The sequence below is a fragment of the Dromiciops gliroides genome, chromosome 4 (assembly GCF_019393635.1).
Source record: "Dromiciops gliroides isolate mDroGli1 chromosome 4, mDroGli1.pri, whole genome shotgun sequence".
Lineage (NCBI taxonomy): Eukaryota > Metazoa > Chordata > Mammalia > Microbiotheria > Microbiotheriidae > Dromiciops > Dromiciops gliroides.
Window position 1 is genome coordinate 37,704,452 of NC_057864.1, and position 20,845 is coordinate 37,725,296.

General features: G+C 40.2%; 1 protein-coding gene across 1 annotated transcript in view; it reads right to left on the bottom strand.

Moving 5' to 3' along the window:
- ZNF326 (zinc finger protein 326) overlaps positions 1–14,842 on the bottom strand; it is a 35,405-nt gene extending 20,563 nt beyond the window's left edge. The window contains 1 exon segment of the mRNA XM_043962883.1: positions 14,687–14,842. Coding sequence (XP_043818818.1) covers positions 14,687–14,702 — 16 coding nt within the window. The 5' untranslated portion in view covers positions 14,703–14,842.
- Between the last annotated feature and the right edge of the window lie 6,003 nt (positions 14,843–20,845).

Sequence of the window (20,845 nt, forward strand, 5' to 3'; positions counted from 1 at the left end):
GCTATAGAAATATCAACATTGTATGTTGGTGGTATAATGTAAGGGAGCTAATTTCATGAATAATAAGATTTATGTGATAAAACAATTTAAACAAAGATTTTTTTTTTTAAGTGAGGCAATTGGGGTTAAGTGACTTGCCCAGGGTCACACAGCTAGTAAGTGTTAAGTGTCTGAGGCTGGATTTGAACTCAGGTACTCCTGAATCCAAGGCCGGTGCTCTATCCACTGCACCACCTAGCTGCCCCTAAACATAGATTTTTACAGTTTATGAAACACTGTCACATGACCTCATTTTCATCTCACCACTGCCCTGCAAATGAGAGTGCCAATAGTATTATTCCCGTTTTACAGATGAAGAAACAGAAACTAAGTGGGTAAGCAGCTTATCCAAAGTCACACAGTCCAATAAATAGTGAAAGAGGGATTAGAAATCTAAGTCTTATGACCTAGAATTCAGTGGTCTGCCCGCAGTACCACATAATCTATTAATGAAAAAATATCTCTATCATTTGTGTGCAGTGGATCATTTATAAAGCATGGATTCTTCAATTTAAACCTAAGAACATATTATCAAAGTTATATTAAACGTAGCAATAACTTATCAAATAAAATATTGGTTTTAAATTTAACTAGATGACTTCTATTAAAATGCTTTTTATAAACAAAAAACTAATTTTGACTTATATTGATGTTCAAAGTATTTCATCTTCAATGGAGAATTGTAACTTCTAAATTAGAATGTATAGGACATTATTTATATGCTTACAAACTTATTTTTAAAAAGTTTTATATACTGTTTTCATCCATCTTCTTTTCTAGCTAATATTCAGTCCTTGGGTCAATCCTCAACTACTAAAGAAAACTGAACTCCAAGCAAAACATTTCCTCTATTATATTAACGTATAGGATTATGGGTTGGGCTAAATGATCTCTAAGGTTCCTTCCAGCTCTAATAACCTCCCCTAGTAGAAAGTGGCACAAACCAGACAAATATATAGGTTTTTTAATGAAAAAAAAAATATTAAAAGGCCCAAAAAAATTCTACCTTAAAAAAAGTTCTGCATTTCACTTTACAGAATGCATGGGTAAATCACCGGGAAATGTGTCCTAATGAGAATTGAGTGACATGATCTTATTTTTTTAACCTGGTACGAGCAGAAAAAGAATTTTTTATACCAATTCATTCTAAAATAATACATCATTTATGGCTTTAAAAGAAATTACTTATTTTTTAGTTTATAGATAAAAGAGGAGGAAACTGAGTTCACAATGCAATCACAAAATTCACATGTCGACTTCATAGAATTCCTACTTTGATGCATCAGAGTCACTTAAGTGACTCCTAAATTCTTATTGAGTGATTGGGGGGGGGGTGAGGCAATTGGGGTTAAGTGACTTGTCCGGGGTCACACAGCTAGTAAGTGTTAAGTGTCTGAAGCCAGATTTGAACTCAGGTCTTCCTGACTCCAGGGCCGGTGCTCTATCCACTGTGCCACCTAGCTGCCCCGACTCCTAAATTCTTGAAAGGTTTTCCTAGCGAAACATCAGCAAATTCTGGCAGACTCTACCAAGCTAGAAACGATTTTACATACAGTCTCACTAACAGACTGTCTTAATCTAAAGACCAGCCTAGCAAACTAGAGAAGGACTAATCACCAGTAGATGAGCCACCAGGTAAAGAATTTGGGGACCATGACAACTCATGAAACAAACAAAAATACTAAATGAGCCTCAGTACTACTTCTATAGTGACATGTGCAGAGAGGTAGAAAAGGGGGAAAAAAAAGGCAAAGCAAAATATAATAATAATTTAATTACTTATACTATAAATTTGAGCTATATGTGCATTAATCCATTACTCAAGAAACTAAACTATTTCACAGAATCATAGGTTTTAAGGTAGAAGAGGCCGAAGAAATGATTTATCTACTTCAGTGATGTCAAACTGAAATAGAAACAGATCTCTGCTGCCCCACATACTGACTTACAAACAACAAATTAACATTCTGTTGTATTATGTTCTTCTTTATTTTGTTAAACATTCCTGATGACACTTTAATCTAGTTTGGGAAGCACCCAGGAGTTTGATGCATCTGATATACTTCAATATACTCATTTCACACACAAGAACTCTAAATCCCAGGTTAAGTAACCTCCCCAGGCCACACCACTAGAAAACAGAAGAGCAGGGATTTGAAATCAGCTCCTCATTTCAAATTTAATTGTTTAAAATTATCAAATATAAAAATACTAAACTGACCTGTTAAAGAGCATTGTGAAGCTCTACCTAACTGTGAAGCTCTCTAATGCAGGGATTATCTCTAACCATAGACGGTGGACAGTCATCTACACGGTGCCAGCAGTGTAGCTGCAAAACAAAATAAAAAAACAAAAACAAAAAAAACCCTCCCTACAATGTCACTGAAATCCTACCATTATATTAACTGTCTTCTCTTAGGATTAAGCATTGCCTTGTCCTCTTCAGGATCCTCTCTTAAAATGTAAACACTTCTGCCCAGACAGAGGTGAAGACATAGAACATTACATTTAAAAGGGACAGTCAATTAAAAGGTCTAGACACAGAGGACAGAAATCAGAATGTCCTGTAGGAGGAATGTGTGTAGTAAGAGGGCCTGTACACTTGGACCCAGACTGCAAGAGGGGATTAAGGTTGAAGGAGACTGGAAAGGTCGGAAGTGGGCCCTTGCGAAGGGCATTAAATGTTGAAGAGCACTGTATGATACTTTACCTTGGAGGCAACAGTGAGCCACTGGAGATCATTCAGCAGAGGAAGTGGTCAGACTTATGTTTTAGGGTTATTCTTTAGGATTTATATCACCTTCTTATTAAAGATGATAACTGAGCTTATGGGAGATTATGAGATTGCCAGGTAAAACAGTACAGAATAAACAGAGAAGAAGACCCACCAAGACCAATGGTTAGGAGTCAAGACCGGCATGAATATTAAGCAAAGGTCACTGAGAAGGAGTAGTCAGGCAGGTAGGAGAACCAAGAAAGTGCAGTGTCATGAAAACATCAAAGAAAACATCATAAAGGAATATCCCAGAGGAAATGGTGATTGACATCATCTAAGGCTGCAGAGAGGCCAAGAAATGATAAGCAACATCTTTGGAGAAAATTTAAAAAGATGGAGAAGAGATACATGCTGGATGAAAGATACTTTTCAGGGAACTAGAGGATCAAATTTCAAAATACTGAAAGGAAGTAGAGGGGGGAAATCAAAAGCTTAGGGGAAAAAAACTCAGGTGACCAAGAAAATATTAACTACTGGCCTTTATGCCCACTTTCCCATCTCTACCAAAATTTCACAAAAATAATTTCCACAGACATTAAGAGCATCCCTGATGAAGGTATAAAACTACAACAGGCAGACTTTTGCAAATGATATTCTATAACAAATCCTATCTTTATAATAACACAATTGACTGGAACAGAGAATGGCAAGGTCCCACTTGTGTTTACTGTTCATTGACTATAAAAATGCATTTGATTTAGGACAACAAAACCCTGTTTCAGATTCCTAATAAGGTGTCTCCTATGCACCTGTTAAAATCATACATTACTTGAAAAATGAAATATAACAAATAAATTTAGTGATGCTCTGATCATTTATATCAAAAGAGACATAAAACAAGTTGTCAAAGATGTCTGCCACTGTCAAGAAAAATGTCAAATGCAGAAACCAAATGGAAAAAGAATTTCCTATAAAGATCTCCTACACCTGTCTGGCATAATAATAAACTGATTAGCCAAAGCCCTCTGACTCAGCAAAGTGAGGTAAGGGCTTACAGGTACAGAAAGTTTAAGGGTTTGCGAAGGTTTTTACATACATTATCTCATTAAACTTTGCAAAAACACATCAAGTAAGTGCTGTCATCTCCATTTTACAGAAAAGATGAGAGAGGATGAATGAAGTAAAAGGATTTGCACCACCACCACCCCCCACCCCTTGGATAGGAGACAGGATTAGAACAGAGGTTTTTCTGACTCCAGTCCACTCCACTGTATCACACTGCTTCTCCAAATCTATAATCACACAAGAAAAACTAATTAGACAAAGCAATAGTGAAAATCCTTAACAAAAAATTCTCAGAAACCAAGATTCCCAAACACTACCCAGAGACACATTTACTTAAATATGTCTTAGAGTAGTCAATACAATAAAAAACAAATAAAACGAATGAAAAGCTGGTTCTCTGAAATCCAAAGATTTGACCTTTGTAACTTCTACTCCAGCAAATTCTGTTCCATTGCAAAGGCACCTAGCTAGAAAACCTTCAACTCTTTAGAGTTAGAAAATAGAAATGAGATGTGAAGTCTAAATTTAGCAAGTCAATTAAATTAAACAAATATTTACTGATTATGTACTAAGTCCAAGGCACAGGGTTGTGAGGTAACCCTCCCATAAAGTTTGGCTTCAGAGCATTCTACTGAATGATAAGGGAGAAAGGAGATTTTAAAAAATCAAAATTTTTAAAAAGAAGCCCTCAAATAACAAATGTAGATAAACTGAAGAAGATATTTGAAGCCTTGATTAAAAATCATCTTAGAGCAGGGGTTCCTAACCCAAGGGAAAATGTGGATATGCTTTTATTTCATATTTTAATAACTTTATTTCAACATAATCAGTTCTCTTGGTAATTCTATGTATTTTATGCATTTAAAAACAATTATTCTAAGAAGTCATGAGGCTTCAACAGATTGCCCCAAGAGTCCGTGACACATAAAAGGTTAAGAACTCCTGTCTTGGAGGCTGTGTGAGTGTATTATGTGTGAGTAGAGAAGGGCTGGGTTCATATCTCACTTCAGACACAGGTGACCTGGAGCAAGTTGTTTAATTTACTAAGTCATAGATTAGTGGTGATCTAAGTAGGAAGAGAGAGTTCTCTACCTGAGGAAATGACAGTTCCTCCATTAGCCTAAAGACCGTTAAAAATAAGAATGCCTTGTGATACAGTGGAAAAAAGCCTCATTTTGGAATAAGAGTCTCTGGATGTGGTGAAGTGTGAGAACAGGCAGGTCTGAACTTCCTTGAGCTTCAGTGTCTCCATCCGTAAAATGGATATAACAGTCCTTGCATGACCTACTCACCAGATTGTTAGGATATATGAAATATATAATAAAAATGTAAACTATTTAAGATTCTTTAGACCATAATCATTTAAGAAGGTACATAATAGATGTGGGAAATCCCCAACTGTCCTTTACATAAGCAGAGTAAGTTTACATGAAGTTTACATAAAGAGAGCAAAGCACAGTTTCGGAACCCAGCTCCAATTTATTTTCTCTAATTAGCAAAACAGACATGTAGCACACGGAGCCTCTCCTGAAAGAGAGGTGGTCATCCTTCTTTGGGGAATGAAGGTTTTTTAAACCTTTTGGCGGCAGGCTTCATCGGGGGTTCTGCAGTCCTTGGGCACCCAAATTTTAAGGCTTTATTGGTCAATCAATCAAATCCGGAATAACTCTCTCCTTCCTGGTTCTAACAGGATGTCCTCAGTTCCATTAACAAAGTACAAATCAGTTTGATAATTCAAACTTGAAAGCAAACAATATGATAAGAGAATATCAATCAGGAGGGGTCTTTATAGATAAGAATGTTTCCTGGAAGGTCCATGACAAGCCACATGTTTCACGGATGTTGGGAGAGGTGATTCAGGATGGCTCTGGCAGACAAAAAGTGTTTGCTGGATTTAGAACTATGCCCCAAAGGCTATAAAACTGTGCATATGTTAGAGCTGTTTGAAAATTCAATGTGCTGCCTTTGGAAGCAATGAGTTCCTCATATCTGGATTTCAAGCAGTGCCTAGGTAATGACTTGTTAAGAGGTTCTTGCTCCAATAGGGACAGCAGAGATTTCTTCATCACAACCCATCTCCATGGAAGCTTCACTTTGGGTACCACCTCTGCAATGTTTTCAGAAGGGTGCCAAACCTCACCCCAAATCTGATGTCATTAAAACAGGCATGTCTCCCTCAAGGAAATACTTGGCATGGAAATAAAAAGCTAAAAATTAATATTAAAACAAACAAAAACTGTGCATAACCTTTGACCCAACAATACCACTATTAGGTCTTTATCCCAAAGAGATCTTTTTATTTTTTTGGTGGGGCAATGAGGGTTAAGTGACTTCCCCAGGGTCACATAGCTAGTAAGTATCAAGTGTCTGAGGCCGGATTTGAACTCAGGTCCTCCTGAATCCAGAGCCAGTGCTTTATCCACTGTGCCACCTAGCTGCACCCCCAAAGAGATCATAAAAAAAGGGAAAAGGATCCACATATACAAAAATATTTATAGTTCCTCTTTTTGTGGTGGCAAAGAACTGGAAATTGAGGGGAGGCCCATCAACTGGAGAATGGCTGAACAAGCTATGGAACATGAATGTGATGGAATACTATTGTGCTATAAGAAATGATGACCAGGCAGATTTCAGAAAAATCTGGAAAGACTTACATGAACTGATACTGAGTGAAGTGAGCAGAACCAAGGTAACACTGTACACAGTCACAGCAACATTATGTGATCGACTGTGATAGATTTAGCTCTTCTCAGCAATACAATGATCCAAGACTATGCCAAAAGCCTCTTGATGGAAAATGCTCTCCACAGTCAGAAAAAGAACTATGAAATCTGAATGCTGATCAAAGCATACTATTTTCACTTTTGTTATTGTTGTTTTCTTCTTTCTTGTGGTTTCTCTTTTGTTCTGATTCTTCACTCACAGCATGACTAATATGGAAATATGTTTAACGTATAACCTGTATCAGATTGACAGCTGGCTGGGGGGGGGGGGAATTTGGAACTCAAAATCTTATAAAAAATGAATGTTGAAAACTATCTTCATATGTAATTGGAAAAAATAAAACACTTCTTCAAAAAGTGTTTGCTAGAAAGTCATAAACCACCAATTAACTTGGGAAGTCCATAGATAAGAGTGTCTCCATAGAATACCACATGGCTTAGGGTTGTTCAGGAAGCAGGCACAGAAAGTTTCTAGCAGATAAGAAATGTCCCTGAAAGCATCATAAATGTACAAATATTTATCCTGCTTCAAGATTCGCATGTCTTATTGTCCTCAGGATTTTTAGCGCTTCTACATCAATCTTTGTCACTGCAAAGAGTTTCTGATATGTTAGGCCAGACTTTCATACAGATAAGAATTCTAATAAATGCATTCATCACAGGAGAATAAAAATATACTTTTTTTTTTTGGCTGGGCAATGAGGGTTAAGTGACTTGCCCAGGGTCACACAGCTAGTAAGTGTCTGATGTCTGAGGCTGGATTTGAACTCAGGTCCTCCTGAATCCAGGGCCAGTGCTTTATCCACTGTGCCACCTAGCTGCACCCAAATTATACTTTTTTTAAAAAATTTATGTTACTTTTCCCTAATTACATGTTAAACAATTTTTAAAATTATTTTAAGTTTTAAGATCCAAATAAACTCATTATGTGACCACAACTGCTGGGAAAACTGGAAAACAATATGGCAGAGACTAGGTATAGGTCAAAATCTCAAACCTTATACGAGATAAGGTCAAAATGGAACATAATTTACACATAAAAGGCAGATTAGTTTACCTGCCAGATCTATAGAAAAAGGAAGAATTTAGGATCATAGACATAGAGGACATCACAAATGTAAAATAATTTTGATTATACAAAATTAAAGTTTTTGTACATACAAAACCAATGCAAGCAAAATTAAAAGGAAAGCAGAAAACTGGGGGGCATTTTGCAATGAGTATCCCTGGAAAAGGCCTCATTTCTGTGGGGACCAATTTTTAATTTGGGAGTGTTAGCTAAGCAGCTCACCACAATATTGGGGCAAGGAAGGAGACTGGCAAGCCTCCCTCAGAACAGAACAGGATTTATTTTAACAAGAATGAACTTTTTAAAAAAGAAAGCACAAACAGGATCAGGAGGATCAAAGGAAAGGAAATAAAATGGGGAAAGGGAAATTATACATCCTGAAAAAATACCACCGCCCAGGAATCAGCTGAGAATACACAGAACTCCTGTCGCCTTCCAGCCTCTAGCTAGAATGCCCAATTCTCTTCCCCCAATCCCAGAAAAATGCCACACAGCCCCAGCCAATGAGATGGCTGCTCTGACAGTCACGTGACTGCCCTCACTAGGCTTCCAATCATTATAATTTTGTCAGGCCCATGTAGGTGTCATCAAGTGGTGATGACATGAGGTGGCAGCGCCATGGGCAACGGCTACAACCAGTGGGTGGAGCACCCTGCAGTTTGTGGAGCCCCAGCGCCAGTGTGCACAGGGCATAACAAACCTCAAATAACAATTAATTCTTTACATTTCTCAAATATATAGAAGACTGAGTCAAATTATTATTTTTTTTGTTTGTTTGTTTTTCGGGTTTTTTTTTTTGCAGGGCAGTGACAGTTAAGTGACCTTGCCCAAGGTCACACAGTTCAAGTGTCTGAGGCCGGATTTGAACATCAGGTCCTCCTGAATCCAGGGCCAGCACTTTATCTCACTGTGCCACCTAGCTGCCCTACTGAGTCAGATTATAAGAATACAACATATACTTTTGATAGAACATTATTGAAAATTACATACTGCCCCCACCAAAAAAAAATACCATGACAAACTGCTTGATGGACGTGTCTGGAAGGATGCTAACACTGTAATGCATCTTACATGGATCATTTAATGAGGTGGACAGAGGATTAGCCTTGGAGTCAGGAGATCTGCCTCTAACACATAACTAGCTATATCCCATTAGGCAAACACCTTGCTCAGAGTGACAAAAGTTGCCATAAAAGGGAGTTTCCTGAACTAATGAAACCTCCTGTCTTACCCTCTGATATTAATACTCAACACAAAAAACAATCTACGTAATTCCCTAATCTAATTTCTCCCTTTCAGATGAGAAAATGACAGGCCTTCCCTGAGATAAAAGACAGTCAGCAACAAAGGGAAGATTGAAATGCAAATCTTCTCTTCCCATTTTACCCATAGTACGTGTCCTGTACACACAATTGTGTACAGACACGTACACACAAAAGGCTTTGATGCAGCTGGTGCTCATTGTGCACACAAATGTGATGCCAGGAACCCAACTGTTAATTACATTTGCTTTGGCAATGTATTACTGTTTTTTCCTGCCCTAGGAGGGGCAGATTTTTATTTTATTAATTATAATAATTTGAGGGCAGGGATTATCTCATTCAGGTTTGGATTCCTTTCAAATACCCTGCAGAGCAACTCTTAATAAATTTTGTAGAACTGAACTGAAATACTGCATATAACATCAAAAAAATTAGTCTCATTACCTGGTCTATGCCAACAGACAGCAGAGAGAGGTATTTCTGAGTGACAAAGTGAAGGCATCCTGGAATTAAAGCAATTGGGGGGGGGGCAGGGCAATGGGGGGTTAAGTGACTTGCCCAGGGTCACAGAGCTAGTAAGTGTCAAGTGTCTGAGGTCACATTTGAACTCAGGTCCTCCTGAATCCAGGGCCAGTGCTTCATCCACTGCAAAACCTAGCTGTCCCCTAAAGCAATTTTAAAACAAAGAACATATGTCCTCCAAATTAACTTTCTATTTCACTAAACTCTACTAAGAATCTCTCATATAGGGAATCATACCTTTACGCCCCAGGATGCTCTACCCAAAGGAATATGTTTGTTTGCCGAAACCCCACAAGATTTCTTGGGGTTTACATGCTAGATCTCTTCTAAAGGCCACTCCTTAAACCCAAGTACCTGGCACTCACTGATTGTCAACAAGGAAAGGGCCCAGCCCAGGTCTCATTTGGCCACTGTTTGGCCTCTTGATGGCTCAGAAATGGGCCTGAAGAGCAACTGTTTCCAAAAATAAAATAAAATATTTTTTTAAAAGAGCAATTATTTCCATTTTGGCCAGAAACCATAAGGGTATCCCTACCCCCTGCCTCACCCCCAATCTATTCTTTTTTTTTTCTTTTTGACTAGGCAAAAGAGGACTTTCTTTAACTCTTTTCTTACTTAGCCTTAATCACAGAATAGGCGTTGCCTGAGGTGAGCTGAGACCTGTGAAAAGCCAAGGTCTCCACATAGCATATGGGTTATCTCCTGTCATCCTGATATATATCTTGCCACTGGACCCTGACAGCTCAAGGAAAGTGAGGTTGGCGACTTTGCCAGCCCAGTCTCACTTAAATCCAATTCACTGAAGTCATGACATCACCTTCTGAAGTCATGGCCCCTCATCGAGAACAAAGGACAAACTTAAGAATCTAAGATTTTGCCTTAAGATAGATATGTAGATTATGTTACTACCTGGCTACATCATACCTACAATTCAGAAAATACTTCATACCCTTCTCAAAGCAAAGAAATAAATTATATTAGTTTTATGAATACCAAACTAATGAAAGAATATCAAGTTTATCCACAAATGCAAACATGGACTGGGATATACCTGAATCAATTCATATCCGTGGCAAAATAAGCACAATTTGTAAAAACCTAATATAAATTAACCTTAAATACTGAGTGTTTCCTGGGTTGCCCTGGCTCTGTAGAAAGAGCACATGGTATAGAGACAAAAGCCCTTAAATTCAAACTCTACTACCTGTGAAATCTGAAGTCATTATCCTTCTATGGCTTATCCTTCTCTACATTTCCTCATGTGTCAAATAAAAAAGGTCAGACTAGATCGGGATCCTTAACTTTGGGTATTAGCCTCTGCTTTTAATATTTTGAAAAACTATTTCAATATAATTGGTTTCCTTTGTATCCTTGTATGTTATTGTATGCATTAAAAACCACCCAGTTGATTTTGATTACATTAATTTTAAAGTTTTTGTACAAACAGAAGGCAATGTATCCAAATTAGAAGGGATGCATAAGCTGGGAAACAATTTTTATGGCCAGTACTTCTGATAAAGGTCTCATTTCTAAAAGATATAGGGAACTAAATCAAATTTATAAGAATCCAAGTCATTCCCCAATTAAGAAATGGTATGGGGCAGCTAGGTGGCGCAGTAGATAGAACACCAGCCCTGGATTCAGGAGGACCTGAGTTCAAATCCGACCTCAGACACTTAAACCTTACTAGCTGTGTGACCTCGGGCAAGTCATTAACCCCAATTGCCTCGCTTAAAAAAAAAAAAAGAAATGGTCAAAGGATGTGAAGGGGAAGTTTTCTGATAAGAAATCAAAGTTATCTATTCCATATGAAAAAATGCTCTAAATCACTAGTGATTAGAGAGATGCAAATTAAAACAACTCTGAGGTACCACCTATCAGATTGGCTAATATGACAAAAAAGGAAAATAATAAATGTTGGAGAAGCTGTGGGAAAATTGGAATGCTGATGCATTGTTGTGGAGCTGTAAACTGATCAAACCATTCTGGAGAGCAATCTGGAATAATGGACCCCAAAGGGCCCCACAGGCTATAAAGCTGTGCATACCCTTTGACCCAGCAATACCACTTTTGGGTTTTTTTTCCCAAAGAGATCATAAAAAAGGGAAAAGAGACCCACATATACAAAAATATTTATAGCTGCTCTTTTTGTGGTGGCAAGGAATTGGAAATTGAGGGGCTGCCCATCAACTGGGGAATGGCTGAACAAGTTGTGGTATATGAATGTAACGGAATTCTATTGTGTTGTAAGAAACAATGAGCAGGAGGAGTTCAGAGAAACTGGAAGGACATGCATGAACTGCTGATGAGTGAGATGAGCAGAACCAGAAGAACATTGTACACAGTATCATAACATTGTGTGTTGATCTACTGTGATGGACTAGATCTTCTCACCAATGCAATGGTACAGGAGTTCCAGGGACTCATGATGGAAGGGGATCTCTCCAAATCCAGAAAAAAAAAAAAAGAACTGTGGAGTATGGATGCTGATTGAACCATACTATTTCTTTTGTTTTGGGGGCTGTTGTTTTTCTTTTTGAGGTTTTTCCTTTTTGCTCTGATTCTCTCTTATAACATGACTAATGCAGAAATATTTTTATGTTATTATTATATACATATATAGACATATATACATACACACACACACACACACACCACACACATATATTTATATATATATATATACACACACACACGTATATATAACCTATAGCAGATTACCTGCTATCTAGGGGAGGGGGGGGGAGGGAGAAAAATTTGAAATTGGAATCTTATATAAACAATGTTGAAAACTATCTTTACATGTAACTGGAAAAAAATAAAATACTTTTATCAGGAAAAAAAAAAACCCAACATCAGAGAAGGGTATCTAGGCTTTACTAGACTGCCAAAGGGGTCATGACACAACAAGTTATTAACCCCCATGGACTAGATAATTTCTGATGACCGCCCCCCACCCCCAGTTCTAACCCTACCAAAAACAAAAACAAAACAAAAAACCAACCATGATCATTTAATGGTACTTAGACTAAGTTTGTACTCAAACTACAATTGGTGTCAGGCCCACCTGTCAACAGTAGCATGAAAAATACTTTTTAAAAAATTACTCCTAGGGCAGCTAGATGGCGAGCAGTAGATAGAGCACTGGCCTGGAGTCAGGAGTACCTGAGTTCAAATCCAGCCTCAGACACTTAACACTTACTAGCTGTGTGACCCTGGGGAAGTCACTTAACCCCAATTGCCTCACTAAAAAAAAAAAAAAATTAAAAAAAAATTACTCCTAACTCTAGCCACCTCTAGTCGTCATTATTTGGAACAATTCATGTATCAAAGTAATTCATGATATTAAAGACTAAACAAGAGCCCCTTGCCAAGAAAAAAGCAAATAAATTTCCTACTGCAAAATAGTTACACAAAAAGCCTACTTCAAATGACATCAACTAATAATTTCTGATTTACAACAATGCTACTGCACTCCCAGACACACCCTCAGATTATGTGTTCATTTTAAATCATGCAAACAAAAGAGGACAGATTAAAAAGTAATTTTTTCAATTACTTTTCAGTGAACCTGATTTTTCCCTTTCAACACAAGACAAAAGTAGGACAGATTAATTATTTTTCCTTTTCTTTCTTACAACCAACTAGATAACAGATTTTTTTTTCTCCTAGAAAAGCCATTTAAAAAGGCTAAAATCTGTAATGTTCAGGACTGACAATGGAAAAGAGTTTTGTGATTGTCCCAGGCCTTTCGTTTGAGGCTGCCCTCCATTTGCTGATTATTTTAGGCAAGAAGCTTCAATAAAAGGCAGGCTAAGGGAGACTAAAGGAAATTCAATAACCAAGGGAAGGAGTAAGGGAAATTCAAATATATCAATACTTTTTGGGGGGGGGGGAATTTGTCTAAAGGTTGGGTGGCGTGAGAGGACATAACACTAAAATAATGTCTTTCCTTTAAACTACTTTCTTGTTATTCCATTTGCAAGCCAACCCACTTGGCTATCAATAAGTGTCCTGCTTTGGTCAGTCTAGCAGTGAAGGACACTTTTTAACTGTTCTGAAAACATCTGAACAGAGGCTGCTTTTAAAGTTGGGTTAACACTCACAGTACCATGATGCAGAGCAGTAATTAGAAGGACTAATGACCTCCCAAAGCAGGTTGTATCAAGAGATCCATATATAGCCCAGGAAACTTATGCCAGGGAGAAAACAGAGGACTGCTGCCCACTTCAGCAATAAAGCCTGTTACAATCTTCATTCATTTCAAAGGCCTGCCCTGCAAGATGGCATAAACAGATAGATCACTGTCTTGACTCTTTGACACTGCTCCTGGGATTTGTCCTCACAAAGGACCTTCTAAAAACTCACCCCCAAACTAAGCCATTATAACCTCTAATGCCACTAGGCAAGAGAACAGATTTAAGGCACATCTTCCAGTCGGCTGAACAAGTCACCATCAAGGTTCAGCTCCACAGGACACACATAAATGTACCAAGGGGGGCCTGCCTTCTAGAGAACTTTCCAGTCATCCGTGCCCCACCCCCTAAAGGTTACCTTGTATCCCTTTTGTGTATTTTGCATGTACTCCCGTGCGTGTTCAGTGTCTCGCTAGAAGCGCCTGCAGGGGCGGGGGCGCTTTGCTCTCGGTATCACATAAAGGGAGCTTAATGGCTCGATCGCTGGCCTTTAAGGCCCCTCCAGCACGACATCGGTGACAACGGAAAAGCTGGGAAATGATCCCGGGTGGCCAGCCACTCACTTAAGGAACGAAGCCGGGAACGCTGCTCCCCGATTTCAAACGGGGGATCGCCCCGCTTTTGTGCCTGGGGTCGGGCTGGCCCGGCAGTCCAGGGCAGGGGTCCTTAACCCGCTAAGGGGGAGGGGGGCCTGGGGACGGTTCTTTTTTCATGTTTTGAGCCCTGGGGTCGGTCTCCTTTGTGATTCTTCGGATTTTTTAAGGACGGGCTCCAGAGAAAGGGTAAGGGGTCCGTCCCCAGGGCTCCGGGGCCCACAGAGGGGTCGCCCCGCCCCCTCCCCGCCCCTGGGGGATGGGACGCCCCTCGGAAAACAAAGCGCCCAAAGGACCGGGGCGGGGCGGGTTCTGGGTGGGCCGAGGGAGGTCGGGGCGGCCTCGCTCGCTCCCACGCACCTTTCTCCCTTCCCCCTCCCCAGGTCGGGCCGGGGCCTAGGCGCGGGACGGCCCGGGGCGCCCGACTAAGCCCCCCAAACAGGTCCGACCATCCTGAGGCGGCCCGGCCAGGCTCGGGGCGACGGGCTGCCGGGGGCTCACCTTCATCGTAATCCATGGCGGGCGGGCGGGTGCCTCGGGCCGGGAGACCCCAAGCAGCGGCTCGTGCTCCGACTCCGGCGGCCGAAGCGGTTAAGGCGACTGGGTAGGATGCTCTCACCTCGGGCGCCTCCCGCGACAACGAGGCTGGCAAGAGGAGGGGGCGGGGCCCGGAAAGGGTCACCGTGAGAGCGCGACCTGCGATTGGCGGAGATGCGCGTGGATGGGGCGGGGATTGGGGGAGGAGGCATGGGGGAGGAGGCATGGGGAAGTCGGCGCTCACGTCACTCCAGGGCTCCCCCAGGGCCGGTGCCCCCTCCCTCACAGCAGGTGGGGGTGGGGCGGGCGGGGAGAGCGGGCGAGTGCTGGAGCTAGAGGGATAGGCAAGGAGCCAGAGCTGGGGCGCCTGGGAAGGTCGCCTACCCAGTGGGGAGGTGGTCCTCTGATTTGACCCAATGCAATAAATCGGGTCCTTAAGCTGGGGTCCTTGGAGCTCTTGTTGAGGAGAAAGGGAAGAAGAATGCTAGACTTGGGTTCCTATTCTACCTCCGTCACTAACTATCCCCGTCTCACTTTTTTCATCGGCCAAATGGGAAGAATTGTGAGGACCATAGAAGATGCTTTGCAAACTTGACAATCCTACATAAATGTCACTTTATATAGCAGCAACGAACTGTCGTTGTTCGTCCTTCGTTCTCGAAAAAGGACCATGATATCAGAGTGATGTCGTGGCTTGTGAATTGGATTGACATGAGGGAAGGCTGTGCAAGATCACCAACCTCACTCTCCTCCAGTGGCAAGATAACTATCAGGACGACTGGAAATGTCCCTGATGCAGTGGGGGAACCTTGGCTTTTTTTAAACTAAAGTCTTTCCCAGATCTCAGGTTCCTGAAGCAACACCCATTCAGTGACTCAGGTTAGGCAAGAAATGAAGCAAAGAAAGGTCTCTTTTACCAGGTCAGAAAGAAAATGAATGAATAAATAAAGGGGATCTGGAAAGGCCCTCAGGGTTTCTGACCAAAACCTCGTGTAAATTCAATTCATTGGAAGTTATGCCATCACCCCGAAGTCATAGTCCTCTTCAAGAGACAGGACAAAAAATAACCAACATTCTGTGAATAACAGTTGTCCAACTGGGGACCCAACTGGCCAGTTGGGTAATGCATCTCCTTCCTTTCTTTTTTTCTTTTTTTCCCTCCTCTCCTCTTCTCTCCTTTTTTTCCCCCCATTTCCCTCCTCTCCTTTCCATAAAGGGAATCATACCCTTAGGTGGGAGCATTCCTTAAACCAAAAAAACTCTACCCCTAATTGATTGGCCAACAATAGGTGCCAGCCTGGGCCTCATTTTGCCTTTGTTTGGCCTGTTGATGGCTCAGAGTGGACAAATGACAATAAACTAAAGTGCTGAACTTAGAATCAATAAGACCTGAGTTCAAATCCTAAATAAAACATCACACAGTAATCAGCCCATAAACATTTAATTAGCACCCAGTATGTGCCAAGCACTACACAAAATATGTAATCAATTTGATTTCTGTATTGGCCATCTGGTAACGTCCATGTATGGAGGCACCTTTTGGAGTGTTGTGAAAGAGTGTTTTTTATAATTCAAATTCTATTCATCTCAGCCCTGCTTCATTTTGTACTCTTGTTATCCCAATTATCTTTTGATTTACTATTTTGGTATTCCAATCCCCTATGATGAAGGGAAATATCTTTCTTCTTTCTTTCTTTCTTTTTTTTTTGGTGTTATTTCTAGAAGCTGTTGTAGGTCCTTGTAGGTCCTGACATAACTAATCAACTTTGGCTTCTTTGGCATAGTGGCTGGAACAAGACTTGTGTATCTGTGATGTTGTATTTTCTGTGATTGTATTTTCTATGGTGTTGAACAGATAACATTCAGTTGTGTAGTCATTTATGAAATTGGACCCCAGTACTGCTTTCTCTCATCCTTTTATTGACTATAAAGGCTATTCCATTTCTCCTAAAGGATTCTTGCCTATAGTCATATATGTAGTGATCCCCTTAATTAAATTACCCATCCAGTCCATTTTAAGTTTACTGACACTTAAGATTTTGACGTTTAATCTTTCCACCTGTGATAAAATAATGGAATTTGGCAGATGCCCAGGGGCCCCACCTGATTGATTTAGTATTGTTTGAACTGGGTGAGAATGAGAAACCAACTAATTACCTCCTTGGAGATAGATATAGGCCACACCTGGCCTGCACTGCATGACGTGTTAGTGTACTACTGACATCACTAGGGCACCACTCTCAGCCATGCAACTTGAAGGACCTCCCCTTTTTAGGGGAGGGAGAGAAAAAGTAGAAAAAGGGAATGCTCGCTGAGAGGGGCTCTCTTTCCTGTTGGTGAGCTTCCAAGAGCAGACTGGAGAGGGGACTGCACAACTGACTCCCATAGAAACTACAGACCCCAGGTGGTGAGTTGATAGAAATGAGGCCAGCTCTTTGAATTAGCTGAGCTGGAAGCAAGTTTGGGGATTGAGTCAGTCTTTGCTAGAGCTAGGGAACTTATCCATTTTTCTCTTCTCCTATTCCCTTGTCCCTGGCTTTATTAACTTTATCTTTGTTGTATATTTTATCTCCATTAATAAAACCTGGTTTGTTGGTGGAAAAGAGGCTGTTAATCTCCTTTCTTATTATCCTGGGAGAAATAACTAAAAAAGGCAATTTGGAAGAGAGGAAACTTTGGACCTAGATGTCCCTCGTTATTTTCTGAACCCCAATATTTTGGCAAGCCACCCAATTAACTCTCCCATAATAAATTTTGCCCTTACACACTTCCTACATGACTACATCCAGTTTACCTTGGTTCATAGATCTTACATTACAGGTTCCTATGCAATACTGATCTTTACACTATCAGACTTTCCTTTCATCACCAGATTTACTCACAGCTGAGCTTCCTTTCAGCCTCGGCCCAGCAGCTTCATTAGTACTAGAAGTACTTCTAGTTGTTCTCTATTCCCTGTAGCCTACTGAACACCTTCCAACCGGAGGGGCTCATATTCTGATGTAGTCTATTTTATTGTCTTAGTACCATCTATGGAGTTTTCTTGGCAAGGATACAGGAGTGGTTTGCCATTTCCTTCTCCAGTGGATCACCTTTTGTCAGAACTTTCCACTATGACCTGTCCATCTTAGGTAAACCTGCACTAAATAGCTTATACTTTCATTGAGGTACGTCAATGAAATGAAATGAGCCTCTCCTACCCCACCCCAGCTACAACAAGGCAGTGAAAGAAAACACCTAAAAGGTAACTTTACACATAGACATTACCAGATGGTCAATACTGAAATAATATTGATTATATAATTTTCAGCCAAAGGTGGAAAAGCTTTATACAAGCAGCTGACTATGGGGGGCAGCTAGGTGGCGAAGTGGATAAAGCACTGGCCCAGGATTCAAGAGAACCTGAGTTCAAATCCAGCCTCAGACACTTGACACTTACTAGCTGTGTGACCCTGGGCAAGTCACTTAACCCTCATTGCCCAGCAAAAAACAAAAAACAAACAAACAAACAAAAAACAAGTAGCTGACTGTGGCTCAGATTATGAGCAAATTGAAAGTAGGGAAAAACCATCAGAAAAATATGAACTAAATAACATTCCTTATGAATATGAAATGGAGGTGATGAACAGATTTAAGGGATCAGATCTGGTAGAGGGCCTGAAGAACTACAAACACAATATGGTACAGGAAACAGCAACAAAAAAAAATCTCAAAGAAAAAGAAAAAGCAAGAAAGCAAAATGGCTGTCTCATGAGGTTTTACAAATAACTTTAAAAAAAATATAAGGAAAGCAAAAGTGAAAGGAGAACAGGAAAGATATATCCAGCTGAATGCAAAGTTCCAGAGACTAGCAATTAAAGATAAGAAACATTTTCTTAAATGAGCAATGTAAAGCAATAGAAGAAAAGAATAGAATGGGAAAGACAGATCTCTCTGAGAAAATGAGAGATATCACAGGAAAGTTTCATGCAAAAATGGTCATGATAAAAAACAGGAAGGGATTTAACAGAAGCAGAGTAGATTAAGAAGAGGTAGCAAGAATTTACAAAAGAACTCTAAAGCTCTTAACTTCACAGATAACCATGAATGGTATTATGGTAAAAAAGTTTTAACAGTCGGTTAGATAATGGAGAGATGCCAGTTTTTTTTAGGACCACCCTTTTGGGGAGGAGACCAACAGCATGAGCTACGCACACCAGTCCGCCTGCGATGCACGCCAGATTGCCTGCTGAGCACTCGACTTCCGGGGTGCGAGCTTAAAAGGCAAGGAGAGACCGGAAGTGGGGCCTTTTTTTTCTGCTCCGCTGGTCTCCTGGCTGAGCTGCACAGACAGACGCTGACTGGAGTTTGACTCGGCCCGGCTCTCGGTTAACAGCACGCGCTTGACTCGGTCTCTCTCCCCAAAGGTGGCCTTGGGTTTTGGTGAGTTTTATACGGAATATAGACTAAGCCTAGACTTAAGATGATTTGTATTATATTTCTACTTTCCTATCCTTCTAATCAACATCACCTTGTGACTACCATACAATAAAAGCTCTAACTAGAAAACCAGAAGCTTCTTCCATTTACTAGTCTGGGAGATAAATTAAGGGAAAGGTTAAGTAGGGGAGATTTATGATCTAATATCCAATTTTAATCTCACAGTTTGGTTACTAATCTAGAGTCACATATCCTGGAGAATAAAGTCAAGTGGGCCATAGGAAGCATTGCTAACAATAAGGTAAGTGGAAAAAACATAATTCCAGCTGAGCTATTTAAAACCCTAAAAGATAATTGTGTTAAAGTGCTGCATCCACTATGGCAGCAAATTTGGAAAATTCAACAGTGGCCATTGGATTGGAAAAGATCAGTTTATGTTCCAGTCCTAAAGAAGAGCAATGCCAAAGAATGTTCAAATTACCAAATAATTGTGCTAAGTTCACACGCCAGTAAGGTTGTGTTTAAGATTCTGCAAACTAGGCTTCAGCAAAGTATGAACTGAGAATTACCAGAAGAGCAGGCTGGTTTTCAAAGAGGCAGAGGAACTAGAAACCAAATTGCCAACATTTGCTGGATTATAGAGAAAGTAAGGGAGTTCCAGAAAAACATCTATTCTGCTTCAGTGACTACACTAACACTTTTGACTCTGTGAATCACAGCAAAATATGTCTCCTAAGGAACTATATGCCAGCCAAGAAGCCCAGTTAGAACTGAACATGGAACAATTGATTGGTTTAAGATTGGAAAAAGAATACAACAAGGTTGTATATTGTCAACTTATTTATTTAACTTATATATAGAGTACATCATACAAAATGCTAAGCTGGATGAATCAAAAGCTGGAATAAAAGTTTCCAGAAGAATTATCAATGATGTCAGATTTGCAGATAATACCATTCTGATAGAAGAAAGTAAAGAGGAATTAAGAAGTTTCTTGATAAGGTTGTGAAAGAAGAGAGTTGTAAAAGCTGGCTTGAAGACTAACATCAAAAAAATTAAAATCTTAGCGGCCGGTCCCATCACTTCCTGGCATATGGAGGGAGAATAAATAGAAGCAGTCAGATTTTATATTCTTGGGCTCAAAGATCACTGCAGATAGTAATCACAGCCATGAAGTTAGAAGATATTTGGTCCTTGAAAGGAAAGCTACGGCAAATCTGGACGGTATACTCAAAAAGCAGAGATATCACCTTGTTGACAAAGGTCCATATAGTCAAAGCAATGGTTTTTCTAGTAGCAATGTCTGCTTGTGAAAGTTGGACTCTAAGGAAAGCTGAACATGGCAGAAAAAAAACACTTTCAAATTGTGGCGCTGGAGAGTCCTTGGACAGCAAGGAGATCAAATCAGTCATTAAGCTGAGGCTTAAATACTTTAGCCATATAATGAGAAGACAGGACTCATTGGAAAAGACTCCTATGCTGGGAAAAATTAAAGGCAAAAGGAAAAGGGGATGATGGCAGAGGATGAGATGGATAGATAGCACTATGGAAGCTTGACAAACTTTGGGAGATAGTAAAGGATAAAAGGGCCTGGCATGCTATGACCCATGGGGTCACAAAGAGTCAGACACAAATGAACAACAAATGTGCCAAGTGCTGAGATGACAAAAAGAGGCAAAAGACAGTCCCACACTCAAGGAACTT